This window comes from Fusarium falciforme, chromosome 4 (genome assembly GCF_026873545.1).
Source record: "Fusarium falciforme chromosome 4, complete sequence".
NCBI lineage: Eukaryota > Fungi > Ascomycota > Sordariomycetes > Hypocreales > Nectriaceae > Fusarium > Fusarium falciforme.
This window is the reverse complement of record NC_070547.1, coordinates 2,861,620-2,882,382: the sequence shown is the minus strand read 5'-3', so window position 1 is coordinate 2,882,382 and position 20,763 is coordinate 2,861,620. Positions and strand designations below refer to the sequence as shown.

The following is a 20,763-nucleotide window of genomic DNA, read 5'->3' as shown; positions in this document are numbered from 1 at the left end:
ACGCTGTCGAGACGCATCGCTAGTTTTTGACAAGCCATTCAGCTCTGGGCTGTCAAGGTATCAACGCGCAGTCCTCCGGTGTCGTGCTGCGGAGGAAACGGGAGATCAGCGGATCTTTGGAGCAGAAATGCTCCTTGATGCTGCATGGCAGACCAAGGTGGAGCAGAGATTGTCGGATACTAAACTGTCAAGCTGATTCGCAGGGACGGTGACGCGAGATCCCTGACGCAGAGTTGTCATTGATTAACTGTCATATAGAGCGGATATCTCTGATGCGAGTTGCCAGTCCGCTTGATAGGTTGTGTTGGCATCCAATTCTGGCTAAAACGGTGACAACTCACGATATGCTCTTCAGCCGCCATAAGGCTGCGATGCTAATTTAGTTGATAATGCAAGCAGGCATTGGAGGGCTCTCACTTGCTGGCCCAGACATGCATGAATTGAGGTGGTGGTCTCCATGCCAGTATGTGACGGTTTTTCCCCTGCACAGTTGGTCACAGGGGTCGACCTGTAATCAGCCTGAACAGTTGGAAACCAGACCTGTGGCGATGCCTCATGTGTTAACGACTGCCAAATCAGAGCATCAAGCTGGGATATCTGGGCGTCGAGTTGGAGGGTGGCTTTCCAGTTAGGAGTTATGCTTGCTTTTTACGGTGGCACTAACGCGATGCAAGTAAGTCGAGCTCAGACCGCGGCACTAGGACTAGCTGGCGGAGGAGCCTCAGCGGTGCTCCAGACCGGGGCGGCAGATCGTCAGTCATGTATGGTTGCTTTGTCTGTACGGAGAAGCTCTGATACATCCGCTGTCGAGCACTTGAGATCTCGCCATCTTGTTAGCGAGAAGAGATGAAGGCTTTGAAGATGAAGATCGAGATTGGTAGAGGACAGGTCCCTTCCCTTGGCAGACCTGAGGCAGCAACTCAGGGCGTCCCGAGATCGGGCAACCCCAACTCCGAAGCACCTGCCTCAAGCACGAACCTGGCAAGCGCAGTCCGTATACAGCAGGCACCTCATTTTCCCGTCCATCTTGACAAAGGAGAATGATCGTCACCTTTCTTCCGTCTTCAATTCTCACCCGAAATGAATGTGCTGGCTAATCTTGGAGATGACGAACGAAGCGACGGCCTAGACATTCAATACAATATTGACATGACAGTCGATCGAACTAAGACGGCACCGTATTTGGAGGCGGCCGGCATACCTAGTACGTGAACCCAGGGACGCAATAATTGGCCTTTCTTTAGGACATTGCACAACAGGCTCATATGCACCAAGCACAACTCGTTTGCCGCTGCTGGGCGCACAGAAACCAATGGAGCTTCTCTGGAAGGAGAACTGGGTAACGTTTTGCTGACAATCGTACAAGGGTGCCCTGCCTCAAGCGTCCCCCAGAATGCCCTGCACTCGGCTGCGAGCCACGAGGGAAGATGGATCCCGGCCCGTTGAGGCCATCCCCCCCCTGTCAGATGCCCGTCCGTAGTCGAGACGAAGTGACCCAACGACTCAAGAGACCCAAGGGACACAAAGACGCCAGGGCTCGTGCGCTGCGATCTCGAAGCCTGACCCTGGCCCTCGTTGGACTTGGCTTCAACGGAAACGTCCAGGGCCGCTGCTTTGCCTGTTCTGTCGACAAGACGACACGCCATGGGCCCGCGGAAGAGGGCGACGCCAGCCGCATTCTGAGCGATCCCTGTCTTGGTTCTGCTCAGGTCAACGGCGCTGCTGGCTCTCAGGCTCGACACATGGCAAGCTCTGTCCACCAGCTTCTGGTGATGGAGATGCGCTCCATCCCCATCCACATCCACGGCCCCACGCGACCTGCCTCTGGGCCTCTCTAAAGCTGCACGCCGGAGGCTGGCATTGGGTCTTTGGAATGGCAATCCCGTCTTGATCTTGTTCACCGCTGCGACTGACGGTCCTGCAAGGTAACATGGCCTGCTTTTGCCAGACTGACTACCAATGCGAATGCCATTCCCCCCGCCTGGCCCCTGGTCACCTTCGACATGCCTTGTCGCAGCCCCCCTTTCGTCCCTCCTGGTCATCCAACGTGGCATTGAACCTCTCCTCGCGCTCCAAGAGCCCGCAAGTGGTCTGGTCCCGCAAGGCTCAAGAGCGGGTTCGCCAGGCGTGCGTCTCATGTCTATCCTGCTGACCGGACATTAATAGGCGCCAGCCGCCCACTCGGACCGCTCCAACACCGTACGTATTTGTTTCAAGCCTCCTCGTCCTGTCCCTCCGTCTGTCTGGATTTCTTCTCGCCCTTCCTGGACAAGGGCGAGTTGTATCGATCGCAATGCCATAAACCCGCCCGTTCCCTACCTCCCCACACTCCTTTTCCTTGTTTCACGTCGTGTCTTGCCGTGCCCTTGAGGCGACGCTCGAGCTTAGCATTGCATACGGTACCTGCGCACATTGCATTGCCGACTACGAAATGATAGGCCTGGCTGCCCGGTGTAGATGAGCGCACGTATAGAGGGCTTTGGGATTCCTTGTTGACCACTTCTTCATGGATATTTGCCAGGGCATGCCATCTTATTTCGCCTTCTGATCCGCTTCACCTTTCTTTTTGCACTTCTCTTCTGTCGTTTCTCGTTCTTCTTTTGTCGCGTCGCAACCTTTTCTTCCCATCGGTATCTCGCTGGATCCAGCCGCGCTTCTCTCGATGAAGAAGCCGTGGAAATCGACCCCCAGCGCTGGCGGGAGCGCTCGGCCTCGCACCGGTCAGCACTCCATCCGTGGGAGGATATCAGGTCCTGTTCCCATTCCAACTCCGCTAGACGATGAGTTCCCTATTCGCAACCCCGGCACCAGTATCGCAACGCCCGTACGAGCCGAGTTCAAAGAATCGCAAGCCGACTCTATCCAATCAAGCAGGGACCGCCAGTTCAGATCTCCCACCTTTCCAGAGCCTCGCCGGAACGGTCCCCAGGCTTTTCACGAACCGAGGTCACCAACTTTCCCCCGAGCGCCTGGCGCACCGGCAAGGCTGCAAAAGGCGGAGCCCTCTAACAACGCAAGGCACTCCTTCGTCAGTGCAGATACTGTCCATATAAGAGACAGGCTAGATCGCCCCCAGCGCAAACAGTCGACCCTTCGAGGTGCCCTAGGAAAACTCTTTAACCGCAAGAAGAAGGCAAATGGCGGCGATAGCCCCAACAATACCGATTCAGAGACCGGCTCAGCACCGGCACCGCCACGCCCAGAACGCTTCCGCCGCTCAACAGGAGAGGGTCCTCAGCCAGAAGACGTAGTCCCAAGTTTAAGATCCAGAGAGAGACCGGATCCCAGGAGCCGGAGTCGGCCCTTCCCAGGCGCCGAGTCGAAGCGGTCTGCATCTCTACCCATCACTGAGTTTGACCGAGCGTTGAGATCTCACTCTGTCCGCCCAGAAGATGTCCGAGCCATTGAGAGCGCGCGCAACTCCCTCAGCGCCGACTTTGGTCTTAACCAGGCACGAGCGAGCGCATTGAGGGTACGTGAGAGCCACCTGGCAGGACTTTCACCGCGACCTGCAAGCAGCCACGGCCGAGAGAGCCGGCAAGAGCAGCATGAAGATGATCCCGATGAAATTGGACGCGCGATTACTAGTGACTTTACTGGAGTGCGGCGAAGATCACGAAGTTTATCAGGGCTGCCAGAGGCAGAGGAAGGCCATAGCAACACTCGCCGGCGGAGTGACGAGATCAGATACTGGAGAGAAAGTTACGACCCGGCATTCATGTCACCTGTGTCCTCCGATCACCCAGAGGTCGAAGATACAACGGCAGTTGCGGCTGAGACAACACATACTGTTGAGGAAGAGCCTCCAGCGAAGGCGACCGCGGAACCGTTCCACTTTGAGCCTTTTGTCGGGATGAATGAGGTGGCAGGCATGAAAATCACACATGCTGCGAACTTGGAGACACGGATCAACAATCTCGAGTCCAGGGTCCATCGGTTGGAGCAGGTTCTCGACCGAATGTGTGATACAGTCCCCAGCTGGCAATCGCAGACGGAGCACCCAGACCGACCAGCACCTCCTATCCCAGTTAGAGGCCACAGAAGCCGTCCAAGGGAGGATCAACCACTAGACCCGATCAATATAGGCGTCGCGATGGGCTCCCGGAGCTCCAGTCGATACCACTCCGAGACAGCTTCACAGGCATCGAGCCACGAGGAGCCTGCGTTTCTCGACCCGCATGCGCCCAGTCCGGGCGAGGGCATCACGAACCGACCTACATCAACAGCGACCATCCGCGGAGCAACTAGCCTTCCCAGCCTCTTGAAGGATGCGCCTGGGTCATTCACAACAGACCATTACACTAACCTCCTGGCCCTGATCCACACAGAGCGTTCCGCCCGAGAAGCCTTAGAGGCACAGGTGAAGAGACTTGGCAACCAGCTCAGTGTCTTGTCCAATTCAATGGTGATCCGGGAGACGCGGTTCGACCCCCCTCCGACGGCAAAGTCTTTCGGCGATAGATCAGCATTTGACCACGATGACGAAGAGGGCCTCGGCTCCTTGGTGATCAACACACATTCACGAGGGCGCCATGTTGACCCTGAGGACTCGGGCATCGGGACTGGTCATGGAGACGAGAGCGAGTACTCGGAGTCGTTCGAAACTCCTCGTGAGGAGGGACACAGCTTCGGGGCGTTTGGAGAAGACTTGGACAAGGCGGACCAAGCACAGACAAAAGCAGCGAGGACGCTGTCATTATCCCAACTCACGATGGGCCGAGGCGGCCAGAGTGCCTCGCAACATACACGGCGCGTCATTTGACGACACATACATTTACGTTAAACCAGCAGACCTTTTCATTCAGCATATATCCGATTCTCTTTGCAGCCAGCCATGCTCCCCTTTGAGACGATACCCTCTTGTTCGATATTAGAGGACAGATGATTCATGAATCTTATCTTGTGCGAAGACGGCTTCGTTCTCGACCTGCCCACCTATTTATTCACTCACCTCTCCACCACACTGTCCTACTACTTACAATCCTTCCATCTCTCTGCTTGTCCCTATCGCGTGCATCTGCACAGTTCTCTGAACCTCTTCGAGCGCCATCGTACGCATCCTCTGATTTTTATTAGTTTTGACTGGTTCCCGCATCCTATCCTACTTCTAGGTGTCATGGTCTGGCGTACAGGGTGCTTGGACTGACTGAGCGTTTTTGTGTCTGGAACCACAACGTTGGCGGATAACGCCTATGATAGTCCTTAATGAACAAACTGAAAGCGTCACCATTTTGGGTAGCAAAGACGCATTGTATCTGTCATTTCTACATGTTCTCTTCGTAACAACATGTAGGTCTATATATGAGTGTCTATATGTGCATCGACACCTATGGGTGATGGTCATCCTTGATTCCCCAGCTTCCAACCAGGGCCATTGACTTTTCGTCTCCAGGAGCAAGTCTCTCATCCTGGAGCGTCTCAGCCAAGCATGTCCAGGGATCTCGGCCACCTCCCCACTTCAGCAGGTTCTCCTTAAGGCGTTCTCCGTTTTCACGGCTGACGGCAGCGCCATTGTCACCGGCCTTGAACACGACACGCCAGACACGCTCAGCCAGGACACGATCGAAGAGATAGCTATAGTAGGTGCTTCCATAGCTGTGCAGATGGCCAAAGAAGCCTTGCCAGCAGGTGTTGGGAGGGTCTTGGGGCCCATGGGCGAAGCGGCCCTTGATGTCATGGAAGACGGCTGTGGAATCGAAGCCAGGATTTGCAACGTCGGGCGCGTGGTAAGCCTGGTCAACCATGGCGAGGATGATCTGGTGTTCCGTATCGATACCCTCGAAACGCTTGGTGAGGCGGGCTCGTTCAGCCACGAGCTCATAGGGCAGCGGCTGGTCCGACCTCCAGTGGCGGGCAAATAGGGAGAGTACGGTTGGGTCGGCGGCAAAGTGCTCCATGAGAGTCGATGGCAGCTCGGCAAAGTCAGTAGCACACCGGGTGCCCGACACATTCTGGAAGCTCGTCCGGGCCAGGATGGAGTGGATGGCATGGCCCATCTCGTGGAAGAGGGTCTCGACAGAGTGGAAGGACAAGAAGGCCGGCTCCTTGGAGTTGTCACTCTTGGGAAAGTCGCAGACGAGGGCGATAGTTGGGAGCTGCTTCAGCACTCCATCCTTGGTTGAGATCTCCATGCCGTCGTTGGCAGCCATCTCAGCCGACTCAAAGGTCGGCGCATCACCGTCCTGCTCAGCTGCAATCTCGGCGACTTCGCTAGGGAGAATCTCGCGAGAGCATCTAACAGTAAAGTGGGCTGGGTTTGGTGACTTTTGTGGGCGGTAGAACAGATCGCAGTACAGGACGGCCACTTGGTCGCCCTTGTCGTCAATGACATCAAGTCGCTTGACATCTGGGTGCCACGTCTCTCCGGGGAGGCTTTCCCGCGGGACGAGGCGAATGCCATAGAGGCGGTCAAACAGCCTGGACAGACCCTGTATCACTGTTCCCACCGAGAAGAATGAGCTCAGTTGGTCTTCTTGACGCTTTCGAGATCTCATATCCGCTCGGATCTTTTCCATATAAAAGTCTCTATCCCAGGCCTGGAGTTTAGAGTCTGGGATGTTGAGCCTATCGCGCTTCTTCAACACCAACTCCCTCAACTCATCTTGGATGATAGGGGTGTTATGGTCCCTCAAAGCCAAGAGGAACTGCATCACTGAGGCGGGTGATTTGGCCATCATGCGGTCCTTCAAAGCCATATGGCCATAGCTTTCAAATCCTGCTAGCTCTGCAAGCTCGCCCCTTAGTCTCAGCATGGCCTCGAGATATTGGATCGTTTCACGAGATGCGGTTCGCTGAGCGAGGTAGATCTCTTTTCGAGTATCCTCATCGTAGACACTCTGAAGTGCTGCTGCCGCTTCTGATCCAAGAGTAGGGAGCGTGATCTCGGAGCGAACCTTTAGAGTCGCCGCCAGACCAGGATAAAGACCGTAGAACTTGTGAGCAGGTAGAGTTATCTGCTTCCTCTCCGGTTGCATTCCTTGCACAAAAGCCGAACCAATTTCACTGATACGTGATGATAGATCGACGAATCTGTCCCGTGAGGCCTTGGGCAGATTGACTGCCGACTTCATAAAGTCCAGCTTGAGCTGCTCCGCCACAGTCTTTTCCTCCTCCGACCACACCTCTGTGACTTCAGGCATGGCCAAGGCCTGGCTGAGTTGGTCGCTCAAGCCAGTCATGGTGTTGAGCTGGTTCATGTACTGGTAAACCAGCGCCCACGCATTGGCGGCCGCATCTTGAAATCGGGGGTCCGGATGCGTCATCCGAACAAAGTCTGAGAGGTCCAGGACTCGACAAAGCAGATCACTAAGCCTGTCCAAGTCGCGGACAACGGCCTGGTATTCTTGCACCGAGGACGCATTGAGGACCCTATGGACAATCTTGGTCGCCCGTTCGAGGTTTGCCTTGGCGAATCGAAGGAAGCCATCCGGGCTGGTGAGATATCTGTTCTTGAAGAGTCCCTGGCTCTTCTTGAGACTGAATTTGGGGAAAGATCTGCTGGTGGGAGCGTCGAACAAACTGCGCAGAACAGCATCATCGTGAGCGGAACTTGCTGCATGGTCGACCGGAGCGCTCGGGGAAAAGGCCTGGGCCACGGCGGAAACAATCCCTCGTCGTTGAGGAGGTTTGGTCGCGTGTCGAACGCATCGAGTGCAGATCCAGAGGCGGCTGCCCCTCGAATTCAGCATTGTCGCTTCGCTTCGCTTATAGAGTCGCGGGCATGGGGCAATATCGACCAAGACGATGAGAATGAATGGCAAGGACGGAAAGTCGGTAAATAAGAAAGAAAGAGGCCAGCTGAGAATAAAATGGGTAAAGAATTCAAAACCTGGGGCAAATCTGTAAAGCCAAGCAAGTAATTGGGGCTTGCAGCTGGCCCTGGAGGTCGGGTTTTCCGGCTTCGGCCCCTGCCTTCCATCTTTGGCACGGCACTTCCATCTGCCTCAGTACGTACTGGACTCGGGCAGCCTTAGTCATCCATTCCCCGGCCTCAACTTCACCTTCCCGTAGATGCCCCACTCTCAGTGGCCGAACGGAACCGGATGGGATTCTCCGCCCTGGATTTTCCGTTGGTGATGATTGTGTCTAGCAACCGTCGTCTGCCTCGATCCCGCGTGACGTCTTCCCATCCACTCGTCAATTGAGCGCACAATGGCTTCACGAGTGGTGTTCTCACGGGTTGGTGACCGAATCCAAGCTTGGACCGAGCTTCTTGATGCTAATTGACTCGCACAGCGCTCCCTCGCGCCGCTGGCGACGCTGGCCCTCGGCGGCATGGCGCTCGCTCCGGCCACTGTTTTCGCCGAAGGTCCCAGCAGCCTCAAGGTCCGTTGCCTTTCTTGTCGTGCCGATGGGTAACTTGGATAGCTCATGGAGCGTCCCCTTCTGACACCATTGCAGCGAAAGCCCATCTACGACGACTTCGAGATCCCCAAGCCAAATCCCGCACCCGTGACACCACCACCCGCTGCCGCCCAGCCCGCCGAGCCTGTCGATGAGGAGGAGCCCAAGGCCAGGTCGCCGACTCCTACGGACCGTCTGGCCGTCCATATTGGAAAGGCGCGTCTGGCCTTGTACGAGTACGCTGTGGCCGCCGAGAACAAGGTCAACGAGACCATGGACTCGGCCTTCAACCTCGAGCAGTCCTTCACCAGCACCATCGCCTCTCTGGCCCCGTCCCGCGAGAGCGGCGAGCAACTCATGCCCGGCGCCATCTACGTCCTTGTCGCCGCCATGGCCGGCAGCATCATCACCCGCAACCGGAGCATCGTCCTCCGCGCCTCGCTTCCTCTGGCCCTGGGCATCGGCGCCGGCTGGACAGTGCTCCCCGTCACCATGCGCAACATCTCGGACCTCACCTGGAAGTACGAGCAGAGGTTCCCCGTCGTTGCCCAGTCCCATATCCGGCTGCGTGAGAGCATCCTGAATGGCGTCAGCTTCGCCAAGACCCACAGCGAGGTGGGTGTGCGATATGTCGACGAGAAGGTGACGGATGCGAGGGAGGCTGTCGAGGGCTGGGTCCAGAAGGGCAAATAAGAATTTTATCCATGGAAGCCATTAAAAAAGCGAGATGAGATGTACCACCACATAGAGTTCCCGAACAATCTTCATTTGTATCAACGAGCCTCTTGCTGAGAGTCGATGATTGGGGTGTGTTGTATTTATCTTAAAAAGGGCCTCTGTGCCAGGCCGCCGTCCCGTCGTGACTGATAGACGTCTATTGTCTTTGGAGCGATATATAAACCATACTGAATAGGTACCTCGCTCAAACGCTGAGCCTCTAACCCCCTAAATCGTGATCCTTAACTCCACAAATGCGAATATGAGCTGCCATAGTTGAACCAGACGCCCCTGACCTTCTCCTTTCCATGTGTTGGGTTCCTTTTGCTAGAGGATAGTTTATGCTACCTCAGCCGAGGCGACTTGGGCTACCTCTGGAGCTTCAGCCAGTGTGGCAGGCTTTCGTTCGGACAAGGCCTTCTTGCGCTTCTGTGCCATCTCTTGTCTTGACCTGCCAGACTGTCCACCAGCTGCCAGAGCACTTGCATTAGCCCTGACGGCAGCCTTCTTGGCAGCTTTTCCCTTGAGAGGCTGGTCGAGGCCACGTTTGGCGTCGATGTGAATGGCATCGTCCATATACTTGTCAAGTCCCAGAGCCTCGCATGTACTCCTGTAGTTCTTGCACTGGTTGACGGGCTGATAGAACTTTGACTTTCCGGGGACCATCTGAGCAAGGAGGAACTTGGAGTTGCCGAACCGGTTGTCGACATCAATCGCCGTCTTGACGTAGTGATCAACAACCTCCTCCCAGGGGGCCAGTCCACCATCCGACTGGCTCCGGAAGCAGCTGGGATTCTTCTCGGCGGCGGTTGCAATCATTGCGCCATCAGCGCCAAACTCCTTGGCGAGCTTGAGGCCCTCGTCTCGGTTCTCAACATCACCATTCATAAGGCATGCAACGCCGTACTCATGGCAGACCTCCGCGACCATGCGGAGCTGCCCTCGGATGGCTCGCTCTCTGGGCCGCATGGGTGTGGTTCGGCAATGCACAGTCAACCCCGTGATGCCGGTGGCACAGAGCCTCCGCACGAGCGCCTCAGTCTCGGCGGCCGTGTCAAGGATTCTGATCTTGACGCTAATCCCGATCTCGAACTCTGGAGTGATGTTCTTGACGAGGGCCTCGAGGATGGCGCACAGCTTGTCGGGGGTCTTGAGGAGGGCCGCGCCCATGCCTCCGCTGGTGCTGAATGGCTTTGGGCAGCCAGCATTGACGTCGATGCCGGCAACATCTGCGGCGACCAATCTGGCCGCCTGCACAGCACGGTCGGGGTCTGCGGTGCCAATCTGGAAGATCAGCTTGTCCTTCTCGATCTCAGGAAGCATCCTGTATATGATGCTTTCTTTAGCATCGGCAGGAGGCTCCTTTTGGCCCTGGGAAGAGAGCCGGAACCATTCAATAGTCTTGGAGTCCTCGTTGAAGCGTCGAGACGTCCCAATCATGGAGTAGTCGACAGTCTCAGGGCCTATACACGAGACACGACGTCAGAATAAAGATTACATTGTGAGGCCGGGGTTGCTTACCCCAGACAAGGTCCGCGCCATACTTGAGGGCGAGCAATCTTGAGGGTAGTTCACCAGAGCGAACCATTGGCGCAAGGACAACCTTGCCACGGTAATCCACGCCCCGAGGAGGAATGGGCACTCGCTTGACTTCTGCGGCCATGGCTTTTCGTATGGACTGAATGAGCATGCCGATGTCTGGCGAAAGAGTGTTTACATGTCCCGACAGATCTTCGGCGGCGACTCATAAATTGTCGCGGCCGTGATGGGGGCAAAGTAAAATGTTTATCTTATCATATCGATAAGAGCTTGCGTGGGGTAGGTACCCAGGTACCTATTCACTAACACCTGCGCCCAGGAAAAGAACCATAATCATTGATGCCTTCAACACAATTATCAGCACCTGGCAAGTTTTTCAGATGCATCCATCCATTATCAACATTTCACCTCAACAAACCTTGCTACACAAATAATACTTTTTTTACGATGATAAAAAGGTGCTGGCCCGCTCTCCATTTGGAAACACATCGTACAACAAGGCCACTCTGAAGTTGGGAACATTGATAGAGAGCAGGCATTTCAGCACTTGACGGTGAAAGTCCAGTCTCACGCCAGTTGCACGATTGGGATTTGATCTTGCCCGCGTGAAATTTTAGGAACAGGACAAGCACTGAGCAGCTTGGCTGTAGACCATGGGCGACTGGGGACAATGATGACCACCATTGATCGGGAGGTTTGCCTCCCGGAGGAACTAAGAAGATCCACATTGACTGCTGAGTCCCCAGCGATAGCTCCCCCAGAGCGCAAAGGGTTTCTGAAAAGATGGATGGTGGCCAGTGGCCAAAGATGTTTGAGATGACTGCCATGTTGAGTGTGTTGGAGGAAGAAAGGAAGATGGATCATGGCGGAGGATGGAAGAGCTTTTGACACAGGCATCCCGGGGGCCGTTCTTTCCTTCTTTCTATGCCTAGGTAGGTAAGTACTCATGGCAAGTGCCAACCATATCTCGGTGATGATTGTCCATCTGCTTAGGGTAGGTGCATGCGTGGTGAGGGAAAGAGGCACTTGCCTCAGATGTCGGTTTCTGGCTGTCCGTACGGAAGGAGAGGGCAAGGATAGGTCTCCTTAACACGCAGAATTTGAGTAAGATGAGAAACGAGAGGACTTATCCTGATGAAGCAATATGAGTGGATATTATTGTCTTGTTTAGAACTACTATGGCAGCACGTATGCTTGTGTCTAGGCCTACCGTCGAAAGAGTGCTGGTTGTCTTTGTAGTATCGAAAACTACCCAAGTCAACGGCCGGAAAAGTTACTCAGATATGGTCGTTGAAGTGTGGGTAATGGGCGGTGGTGTCTTCAACTCAGTGCCTCAAGTACTCGGTCATGTCCTTGTCAGGCAGTCTTTGCCTCACTTCAACAATTGTCCGCATATTTTCCGTCCCGTAAGTTTTGAGCCCTCTACGTCTTAATCAAAGAACCACAATACACTGGTTACTTGTGCTGTCTTTGGCCATGCCTGAATTCTATTGAGTCGCAGGTAGAGAGAACCACGTTTGTCACGCTTGCTAGCAACTCAGTACCGCATGTAAGCTTGACGATTGGTAGAGAAAAGGAAGTCAATTTTGAGCTGAGCAGGTCGAAGGCAGACACCAACACCATAATGAAGCCAAGGTCATGGAAGTTGTAGTTGGGTCAGTTAGCTCCACCAAGAGTTCAGTCCTAGGGCGGCACAGCCCCATTATGAGGTGCTTTGGTGGCCAATTGGTTGCCAGAGCCCAGAGAACAAATAGCCTTGAAGTCTAGTGTTAGGTTGTTGATAAAAACATTGACATACGGATAGCGTGGCATGACATAGGTAGTCGAGTTCATTTGGCTATTGTTTACATCGAACGACGACGTGAAGTCGATATAAAAAAGAAGTGAATACCCAATAATACGAATACCTAACTATATATTATTGGCTCAGTTTTATCCATACCATTGACAATGAATTGAGCATAGTGCTAGAGTTGATTTTACCCAACCCTTTTCTGTAGGTCGTAAACCTGAACTACTCACCCTACAGGCGGCCCCTTGACTACCTATATTACCCATACCCGAGCTGTGAACACTCGATACAATCAATCTATGTAGTTCATTTTGAGATATGATACTTGGATGATTCTGAAAATGATGGTTGAATTCCTAGGAACAGTGATAACATGGCCTCTAAGGTGTATGGGGTTGTGGTCTGAAAGATGTACGTTGCAAACCAGATCTGTCCATCTCAAGTATTGCGCAAAAGGTGGGAGATGTAGTATGTAGTACATCTTCATACGAACCTCCCAAGAAGAAAAGTCTTCATCGTGATAAAATTTCCTGATCTTATATGTCGATTGAAGTTGGTAGATACTCACGCTGTTGTGTGCTGCTGACAGTGACAGTGAGCATCCCCCTCCTCGACCCAGGACTTGTCAGCTCCTCGATGGCCAGTCTGCAAAGTCTTGAAAGATGACCGACATTGCAGTAGGCGACATTGCAGACATCCAAAGTTCAATTCTCGCCGTATAAATTACCCAATCAGCGACACAGGCTCAAGACAACTGGGCGAATTCCCGCTGCTCGACGGAAGTTGGAGACAACCATCAGCCCTGCCTGAGCTCAATCCGCATGCACATCGCGATGCCACCAGCACCTTTCCCTCTCCGTCCCAACACGCAGCCACCAACAAGACTGGAGCTGCACGAGATGCTTCATTCAGCCGCAGACTATTGACGAGATGCCCAGGCTGTCATGGATTTCGACCATGTGCCACAACTAACCTCGAGCGCTCGACAATTTTAGCTCTTAGTAAGACTGCACGTCGACTTGCATGCCATGGAATGGAGAAGGGAATTCCCGCCTTGTAGCGTCCTCTTCTTTGCGACATGCCTCCCTTTGTCATCACAAGAACCAAAAAAGACGACGCCGCAGCGGGCCAGGGCTTGCACGATGCTCAGCACGAGTCTGGGCATAAGCACTGTGGGCACAAAAGATCAATACGAGACTTAAAAAAGCGAGACCCTGGGACCGATTGCGCGCGAATCGACAATGGGAGATGACGATACGAGAAGCGCCTCCAGCCGAGGCCTACAGAGTCGACCAGGTCGGTCGGAGGAGAAGGGCCGGACCCGTTCGTTCACCGTTTGTCGCTTGCACAGAACAAGTCCAGTCCGGCGGAGTGATCCGAGGTCAGACAGACGGACGGACAGACAGATAGACAGGTCATACGAAGTCAAAGGAAATGAATGCGAGTCTGTCTCCTCGGCGATTACAAACAAAAGGCATGCCACCGTGTATTTTTGGCAGCAGTAGACACAAAAAGACGCTTCATTACAGAGCAAAGACGAGCCGACGCACAGGCATGGATGGACGATGATGAGCGCAGGGCCGCATCATCAATCATGCTTTCTTTCCATCCACCTGAGCCTGACCTACCTGCCCTCGTTCAATAGACGCCCTCTGCTTGGCTTCCATTCCCGCGGCTGCGCCCAATCTTGTCTTGCTTGCCCTGGATCCGAGCCGCCTGTCTCTGTCTCGGACTGCCAGCCAGAGACCAAACGATGAATTCCCCTCAGACTGCGGCCCACGTATACTGGGCGGGGCGACCAACGTCACCACGGAGGCGCTAAAACAAGGCCAAAAGGCACTGAAGCACCAGAGGGGCCAGAGGAACAGACCCGACAGCATGAGGGGCATGGCACCCATGGATCCATGGATGGATCCATCCTTGGGCTTGGGGGAGGGGAGGGACCCTCTGCCCCACGTTCCAGGCGCCCGCTAGGGATTCAGGGAGATGGATGGAGGAGGGAGGACGCGACCAGAGGGTCCGACATGGTGAGACCAGTTCAAGGGACCTCAGAGCATCCTTAGAGCCTGACCAGTGAGAGAAGCACTCAAGTTCCTGCACAAACCGCCCGTCAGCCATGAATGGAACTCGAGGGCAACATTTCTGGTCGCAGGGATTGTTGACCTCGAGTACATACTTGTTCGGCAGGTGGGCGGGCTTACAACTGGACGTGGCCTCCATCGAGCTCCAGTCTGGGTAACAGAGCCCCCCCCAGCAGTTTGGGCTCATCAAGCCCAGACAGTGATACTTTGCGGCGACGTTTCAGCCCGGCACTCACAAGCCACTAACCAACTAACACGGGGGACGGCGCCCGTGAACAAAGCTGCCCTGCCCGCCCATCCACACCCGTCCCGGGCTCGACTCGTATGGATGGATCGATACGGGCGACGCTAGGGAGCCGTGAAGCAGATCCAGTCCATATCGGCCTCCCTCAGCACAGCTGCTTGCGCAACAGGTAGTTGATCATGACACTAACACGGGCACAAAGAGCGGACGACACACAGAGATTGGGTGTGTGGAGGCCGGTAGTGGAGGCCAGAGGACGATTAAGGGTCTTGCTCTGTGCCCTCACAATCTCCATCCTCACCAAGGATGGGCGCCCGAGGAGCCATCCATGGATATCTCTGTCAGCAAGAATTGCCTTTGGATATTTGTTTTGGGTGTTGGACGCAGGTAGGATCTGCGATTAATTAATTCTCTCCCCTGGCCCAGAACCAGGTGCTGTGCTGTGCTGCCACCCCATTGACGTGTATGTACCTCGCCATAGCGCATTCGAGGCAACGGTACTCGCTCCCAACGGGATTCCCAGTCTGGTCAGACCGTGGTTGTTGATGCTCGCTCGCTCAGGTCAGGTCTTTTGTTGCTGGGGACTACCTTACAGTCGAGCACAGAGAGGGCACTTTCCATGTTGATCCCTGTGACTCTGAAACTCCCCTGGATCTCGACACACGCACACGCACACAATCTCTCGCCCCCCCGTCTCTTTCAACATCCCTCTTTCGATCCATCCCCATCCCTCGCTGACCTCACACCTATCCTGTGCCTGCCCGCCCTGTCAGACGGTACAGCGGCAGCTCTCGCCATCCACATCCATCCATTCATCGCTCCTCCGGCCTTGCATAAGACACTTACCCACGTACCGACCTTGGGCCCAGGCCACTGTCCGTCAAACAGAGACCAGAGAGACCCTTGGCGGGCTCCCGACCAGCCTATCCATCCCCTGTCCCTGTCCGTCCCTGCTGGTGCTCGCCCCTGCTTGCAACTGGAGCCCGGTGCCCTGGCGACAAAGCAAAGGGGAATTGCCTTGGTGTGCTGTGTGCTGTTCTGTGCCCAGCCGTGGTCCGCTTTGGGTTCGAAGAGACAGAAAGAGTCCAAGAGGCCTGCTGTATTCTGGTTTGGCCGACTCTGTTTCTGTTGCAGATACCTTTACTACTTCTCGATCTGGAGGCCTGCAACGGAGCCACGACACCATCCACACGACACCTCACCTCTTTCACTCTTCCCCGCGCCGCCATCGACGACGACCGAGCGAGCAACCTCACCTCAGCTCCGCACACGACCTCTTATCAGAGCCCACCGCCGCCGCACAGCTACTCTCACCACCACCGCTATCACCTCCACGACCACACTCTCTCACTCGCAACCACCCGTAGGCTACGACACCAACAAAGATCGACTCAGAGCCTCTCACTGCTGTCAGACAGTACCCCGTTACCTCGTACACCGACACCGCTAGAGCTGCTGGAAGCTGCCGCTCTGTCCGCTCAAAGAGCGCCACCTCCAACCGCCCGTTGCGCTCCCCACATGTCCGCCAGTTGATTCTCGTGTCGCCAGAACAAGCCTCATTGGACGACTCCACTGCCTCTGCCGTTGCTGTAACCGTTACGAGAACGGGCGGCGATCAATAAACGAAGTCTTTGTTCCTTCAAACAAACACCACACCTCTCGGTTCGACTGCAACAGCCAGCTCGGCGCGATCAACGCCCGACCTCTCCTCCTCGAGTCAATGACGTTGCCATAGGTCTCTCCCGATCATCACCCACGACTGTATTCCTCATGGAGAACGAAGTGTCCGCTGTCCAGGCTCCTGACGGTCGCTCCTCAAGGAGAGACCGTCTCATGGGCAAGCTCTTTAAAGGTGGAAAGGATCGCAAAGCTACCGAGCAGCAGTCCGCCGCCAATGTCGATGCCTTCCTCCACAGCTCCTCCGATAATCTTACAATCACCCATCCGCCCCCGCCTCCCCCGCCGTCATCGCTACCCAAGCTAGCGAAGCTCGACACCACATCAATCTCACGCTATCCTCAAGCTCTAGCTGTCAACCACGCAGCTCAGCAGAATCGCCCCCTCGTACCAGGGCGCCCCGATACCAATACCCCGAAACGAAGCCCACGACCAAACAGAAAGGGCCTTATTGTTAGGTTTGACGATTCGGTGCCAGAGGTTATTGGTGAAGGAGGCGACGAAACCGAAGCGCCAACTATAGAGATCTCGAAGCGCAAGAAGTCCCGACCACCGCCACCTCCACAACCTCGCAAGCCAGCATCTCCCCCAGGGCGACCTCCTCCACCACCTTCAGATGCAGGTACACCCAGAAGTGCTCCCGCGGTGGACGATTTCAGGCCGAAGCCACTGCTGCGAACTCAGACAGGCTTTTCTTCCATCTACGAGCCCGAGTCTGACGATGATTCGCCCAACGTTGGCCCTGATCCCGATTCTAAGTCTGACGAGTTGATCTCTCCTATATCGGCTCAGCACCACACGCTCCTCCCCGGGAAGAGATCCCCCGCTAGGTTCCTGGGTGCGGCCGCGAGACACGATGAGAACAGGAGATCATTTATCGAGATTCACTCTGCGCAGATGCGCGAAGCTGAAGGCAGAGTGTTCGCTGAAGCTGCTCGCGTGGCCAGCGCTACATCTGCGTCCTCTCACAATTGGGACGACCCTCATTCTGCTGAGCCCCTTTCCGCTTCTCCTGATACAGCGCGCAGACGAGGACCCCCGTCACCTGAAGCTCAGATCTCGAAACCCAATATTTCATACAGTCCCGCAGCTTCAGTCCATTCTAGCTCGACGACCGGATATTCTCCCCCACCAACTCTGGTTCCAGCTGCTCCTCCTATCTCTGCTCCTGCCCCTGCCACTGCGGCAGCTCCAACGCCAGAGCCGCAGAACTTGTCCAGGGAGCCAAGTATCGCCTCTCAGCGTGCGCCTCCTCAAATAGCGTCTAGATCACTGTCTATCAGGGTTGGCGATGGAAATTCTGCAGCGGCAGAGCAAGCACTTGAGACCTTCATCTCTCGAACGAAGCATCTTTTCGAGCTTTTCCGTCTTCACGCTGAATCTATTAAGCCTTTATCTACCTGCTCTCTTACAGAATGCGCCAGGGGCGCCCTGTGGTGGTTCTTGAAAGGCCGTATGGGCTTGGAGGTGGCAATTCGAGAACGACCAAACTCCCCACAAGGCCAGATGCAAAATGACAGGGACCGCCAGCAGGCTTATGCGAATTTGGCCAAGGCATTCTGGCTTTCGGAGCAGATTGTCCCCGAAATCTCACAGTCACAGGGCTTGGAACCGGATTCTGAGATCGACGAGGTTAGCAAGAACTTGGTTTCGTCGCTTAAGAAGCTGTCCATGTCGATGAAGCGAAACGGATTCTTGCCTCCTGAGGATGCTTTCCTACCCCAAACTATCGACAAGTCCATCTGGGTCGAGTATCCACCCCTGAGTCAGGATATGATTGCCCTCCTTTCAGGCAATTGGGGTTCTGGCCTCACAGCCATGACCAGCCCAATGTCCAACCTCCGCCTCTTGGATGCCTTCCCCATCGGAGACACTACCGAAAACTTCAACTATGGAAGAGTACAGGCCGACGTATATCTCATGGAGCAGGGGCATGATGCTCAGAGGCTGTATTTCCCGTGTCTGCTTTCCATGGTTCGACCACAAAAGTCTACCGGACTTGTGTTCGTATTGGCTAGCCAGAACGGCCACATGCAGCTCGCTATTCAGGAGAGTAAGAATGTCGGTCCAGTGTGGGACGATATACGCTGGCGAAGCGACACTTGCACAGTTGACGTCCGGCTACGCCGTGGCTTCCAATTGGCCATCCAGCTGGTCCAGCAGGACTTTAGGATACTATACAACATGTACGACTTTGGAACCAAGGTCCAAAACTCGCTCTTCCCCCGGAGTGACGAGAACATGGTGTTCAGGTCGACTTTGCGAACATTCCAGGTCATGGATGCCGATCCCAACTTTCGCCAATTCCCTAAGGAGCCAGTCCCTCACTGCGACGTGGCTCTATTTGAGAAGCTATATAAGGAGAATGGCCCTGCAGGTCCTCGCACATGGCATCTCGGGTTCCGGGTTGCGGTGGTGTCGGGACCAAGGACGAGGACACTGAGCGGAGTACAGCATTCTTATTCTCCAGCCCAGCCTATTCAGTTCGGTTTCTTCCGTGGCGACGGGGATGCCCCCTCCCTGACTGTCAAATACGAGAATGGCAAATCCAAGGGCCGTATGGTCCTAGTGTTTAGCGACGAGAAGGCGCGGATCAAGTTCCATTCGTTGCTTACAGGGACATTCCTGGATCACGATGAGAAGATATATGCCGATATGGGAATCAAGAGTTTCAATGTCGCCCAAACTCTTCGTGACCCTCTGGGCCTGGCACCATTTAGTCGGATGCCCTGGAAGGCCGTCAGAGTTGTTAACGACGAGTATGGCGGAGATGTACCGCCAACCGTCCTGGCGGACCGGCTCAAGGTGGTGCTCGATTATCAGAACGGCAACGTCGCAGACCGCATCAATGTAGCTCCAGGAGAGCTGCGTGTGAGGCTGGAAGTGACCAATGCTAAGCTGCTCCGGGTTCTCCGGCAGCCGCAGAAGGACATGACCATGTCGGTCTCGGAGGCGCAGGTGCCCAAGGAGCTCCCTAGGAACATGGCGGATGGGCTCCAGCTATTGCGGCACAACCAAACTATCCGAACGTTTGAGTTTAATAACCTGAAGGACCTGCATGATTTCCAATTTGCCATGACTGGCTTCGAGGTTATCTTTGATGCGCTGGCAGTGACCTTTGCCATCTCAAGGCGCCGAATGGTGGTGCCGATTCATAAGAAGTGGGAGGCTGGATACACTCGAATTCAAGTCATTCAGCAGGAGGACAAGCAGCTACAGCTTCTGGCTTTCTTTGAGGACTTCCACCATGGACACTGCATGAACTTTGTTCTTAAAGGCACGGATGTCTACGAGAGCGTCCAGCGAAGCAGCAAATCGGGTATCAAGTTTGTCGACGCCAAGTTCCCCCTGCCACGTCTGCCGGCAGACAAGGATGGCGACTACGATGAGATGGCTTTTGTCTGCCTTGACCTCCCGGATCTACCGGGCGAGCACGATGATATTTCCATCCTGTTTGAGAAGGAGTCCGGTAAGTGGACCACATGATGATAGGCAAACACGACGGCTGACGATTGATATAGACCGAGACGCATTGGCCCAGTGCCTACCAGCGCCAGTCAAGGGTTCTTCAAAAATGTCTTCACGACTGAAATGAATGAGTGTCGAAGAAATGAGACCAGACATGTGACAATGAGTTGGAGCTATGGAAATGTGCAGGAGATATCCCTGGGGATCCAACGCCCAAGACGAAGAGGGCGGTGTATCGGTTTGTAAGGTTTGCCCGAAGCACACTATCGGAGGTCCGGGGTTGCTCCAAGGCCGAGGAGCGAGCGGGTCTGGCAGAAAAAGCAAAGAAGATGAGACCAGTCAGTGGAAGAAAACTGGCGCTTTTGCAGACTCAAGTGGATGACCATGCCATACAGACGGAGTTGGAACGGAATTCAGGACACACATATCAGCCGCGGCGTTGAGAGAAACGGAGGAGGCTGGCTTGATGAATGGAGCTCAGACACACATGATGCCTCTCAGTTGGGGCGGAACGGCCGGCCCCAGAAAGTGTCAGCTGAAGCAAGCAGCAAGGTACCTTTTGGAGCGGAGATATCGCAAGTTTGAATCTCCAGCGAGGCAGAAGTAGGTGAGGGACCAACTGTAGAGAGGGCCCTGCAACTAGATGAGCCATCCAATTATGCTGGGATGAATTGGATGGATAGACGCAACTGCCGAGCTGTCGCTATCGGAGCAGGATATGAAGCAGACAGAATAATACCAAGAGCAGTCGAACGACTAAAACAACGGCAAGCCCAGCAACAACAAAGTCGCGGATTAGCGACGTGCCTCGGTTTCTTCACGTGGTGAGAGCTTGCTAGCGAGCCCCAGACCACGGGTCCTAGTGAGTGGGTGAGGGTTGGTCGAGCCAGACCGGGAGGCGC

General features: G+C 54.8%; 4 protein-coding genes and 1 pseudogene across 5 annotated transcripts, besides 1 other annotated feature; 3 read left to right on the top strand and 2 right to left on the bottom strand.

The window, feature by feature from the left end:
• Nucleotides 1-2,662: 2,662 nt before the first annotated feature.
• Nucleotides 2,663-4,762, top strand: NCS54_00562700 (Hypothetical protein; the record flags this gene model as incomplete). The annotated part of the gene is made up of 1 exon (XM_053151122.1): nt 2,663-4,762. One exon carries the CDS (start codon nt 2,663-2,665, stop codon nt 4,760-4,762), a length of 2,100 nt encoding a protein of 699 aa, XP_053007097.1.
• Nucleotides 4,763-5,327: 565 nt separating this feature from the next.
• NCS54_00562600 (Mitochondrial intermediate peptidase) lies at nt 5,328-7,760 on the bottom strand (the record flags this gene model as incomplete). Its single annotated transcript, XM_053151121.1, has 1 exon — nt 5,328-7,760. The coding sequence occupies exon 1, from the start codon at nt 7,686-7,688 to the stop codon at nt 5,328-5,330; it is 2,361 nt and encodes a 786-aa protein (XP_053007096.1). The 5' UTR covers nt 7,689-7,760.
• A 391-nt stretch (nt 7,761-8,151) lies between these two features.
• Nucleotides 8,152-9,036, top strand: NCS54_00562500 (MICOS complex subunit; the record flags this gene model as incomplete). The annotated part of the gene is made up of 3 exons (XM_053151120.1): nt 8,152-8,178; nt 8,236-8,325; nt 8,401-9,036. 3 exons carry the CDS (start codon nt 8,152-8,154, stop codon nt 9,034-9,036), a joined length of 753 nt encoding a protein of 250 aa, XP_053007095.1.
• A 363-nt stretch (nt 9,037-9,399) lies between these two features.
• On the bottom strand, nt 9,400-10,750 carry NCS54_00562400 (TRNA-dihydrouridine(47) synthase [NAD(P)(+)]; the record flags this gene model as incomplete). The annotated part of the gene is made up of 2 exons (XM_053151119.1): nt 9,400-10,523; nt 10,582-10,750. 2 exons carry the CDS (start codon nt 10,748-10,750, stop codon nt 9,400-9,402), a joined length of 1,293 nt encoding a protein of 430 aa, XP_053007094.1.
• Nucleotides 10,751-16,453: 5,703 nt separating this feature from the next.
• NCS54_00562300 lies at nt 16,454-19,988 on the top strand (annotated as a pseudogene). Its single transcript has 2 exons — nt 16,454-19,862; nt 19,915-19,988.
• Nucleotides 16,454-19,988: a sequence feature.
• Nucleotides 19,989-20,763: the final 775 nt, after the last annotated feature.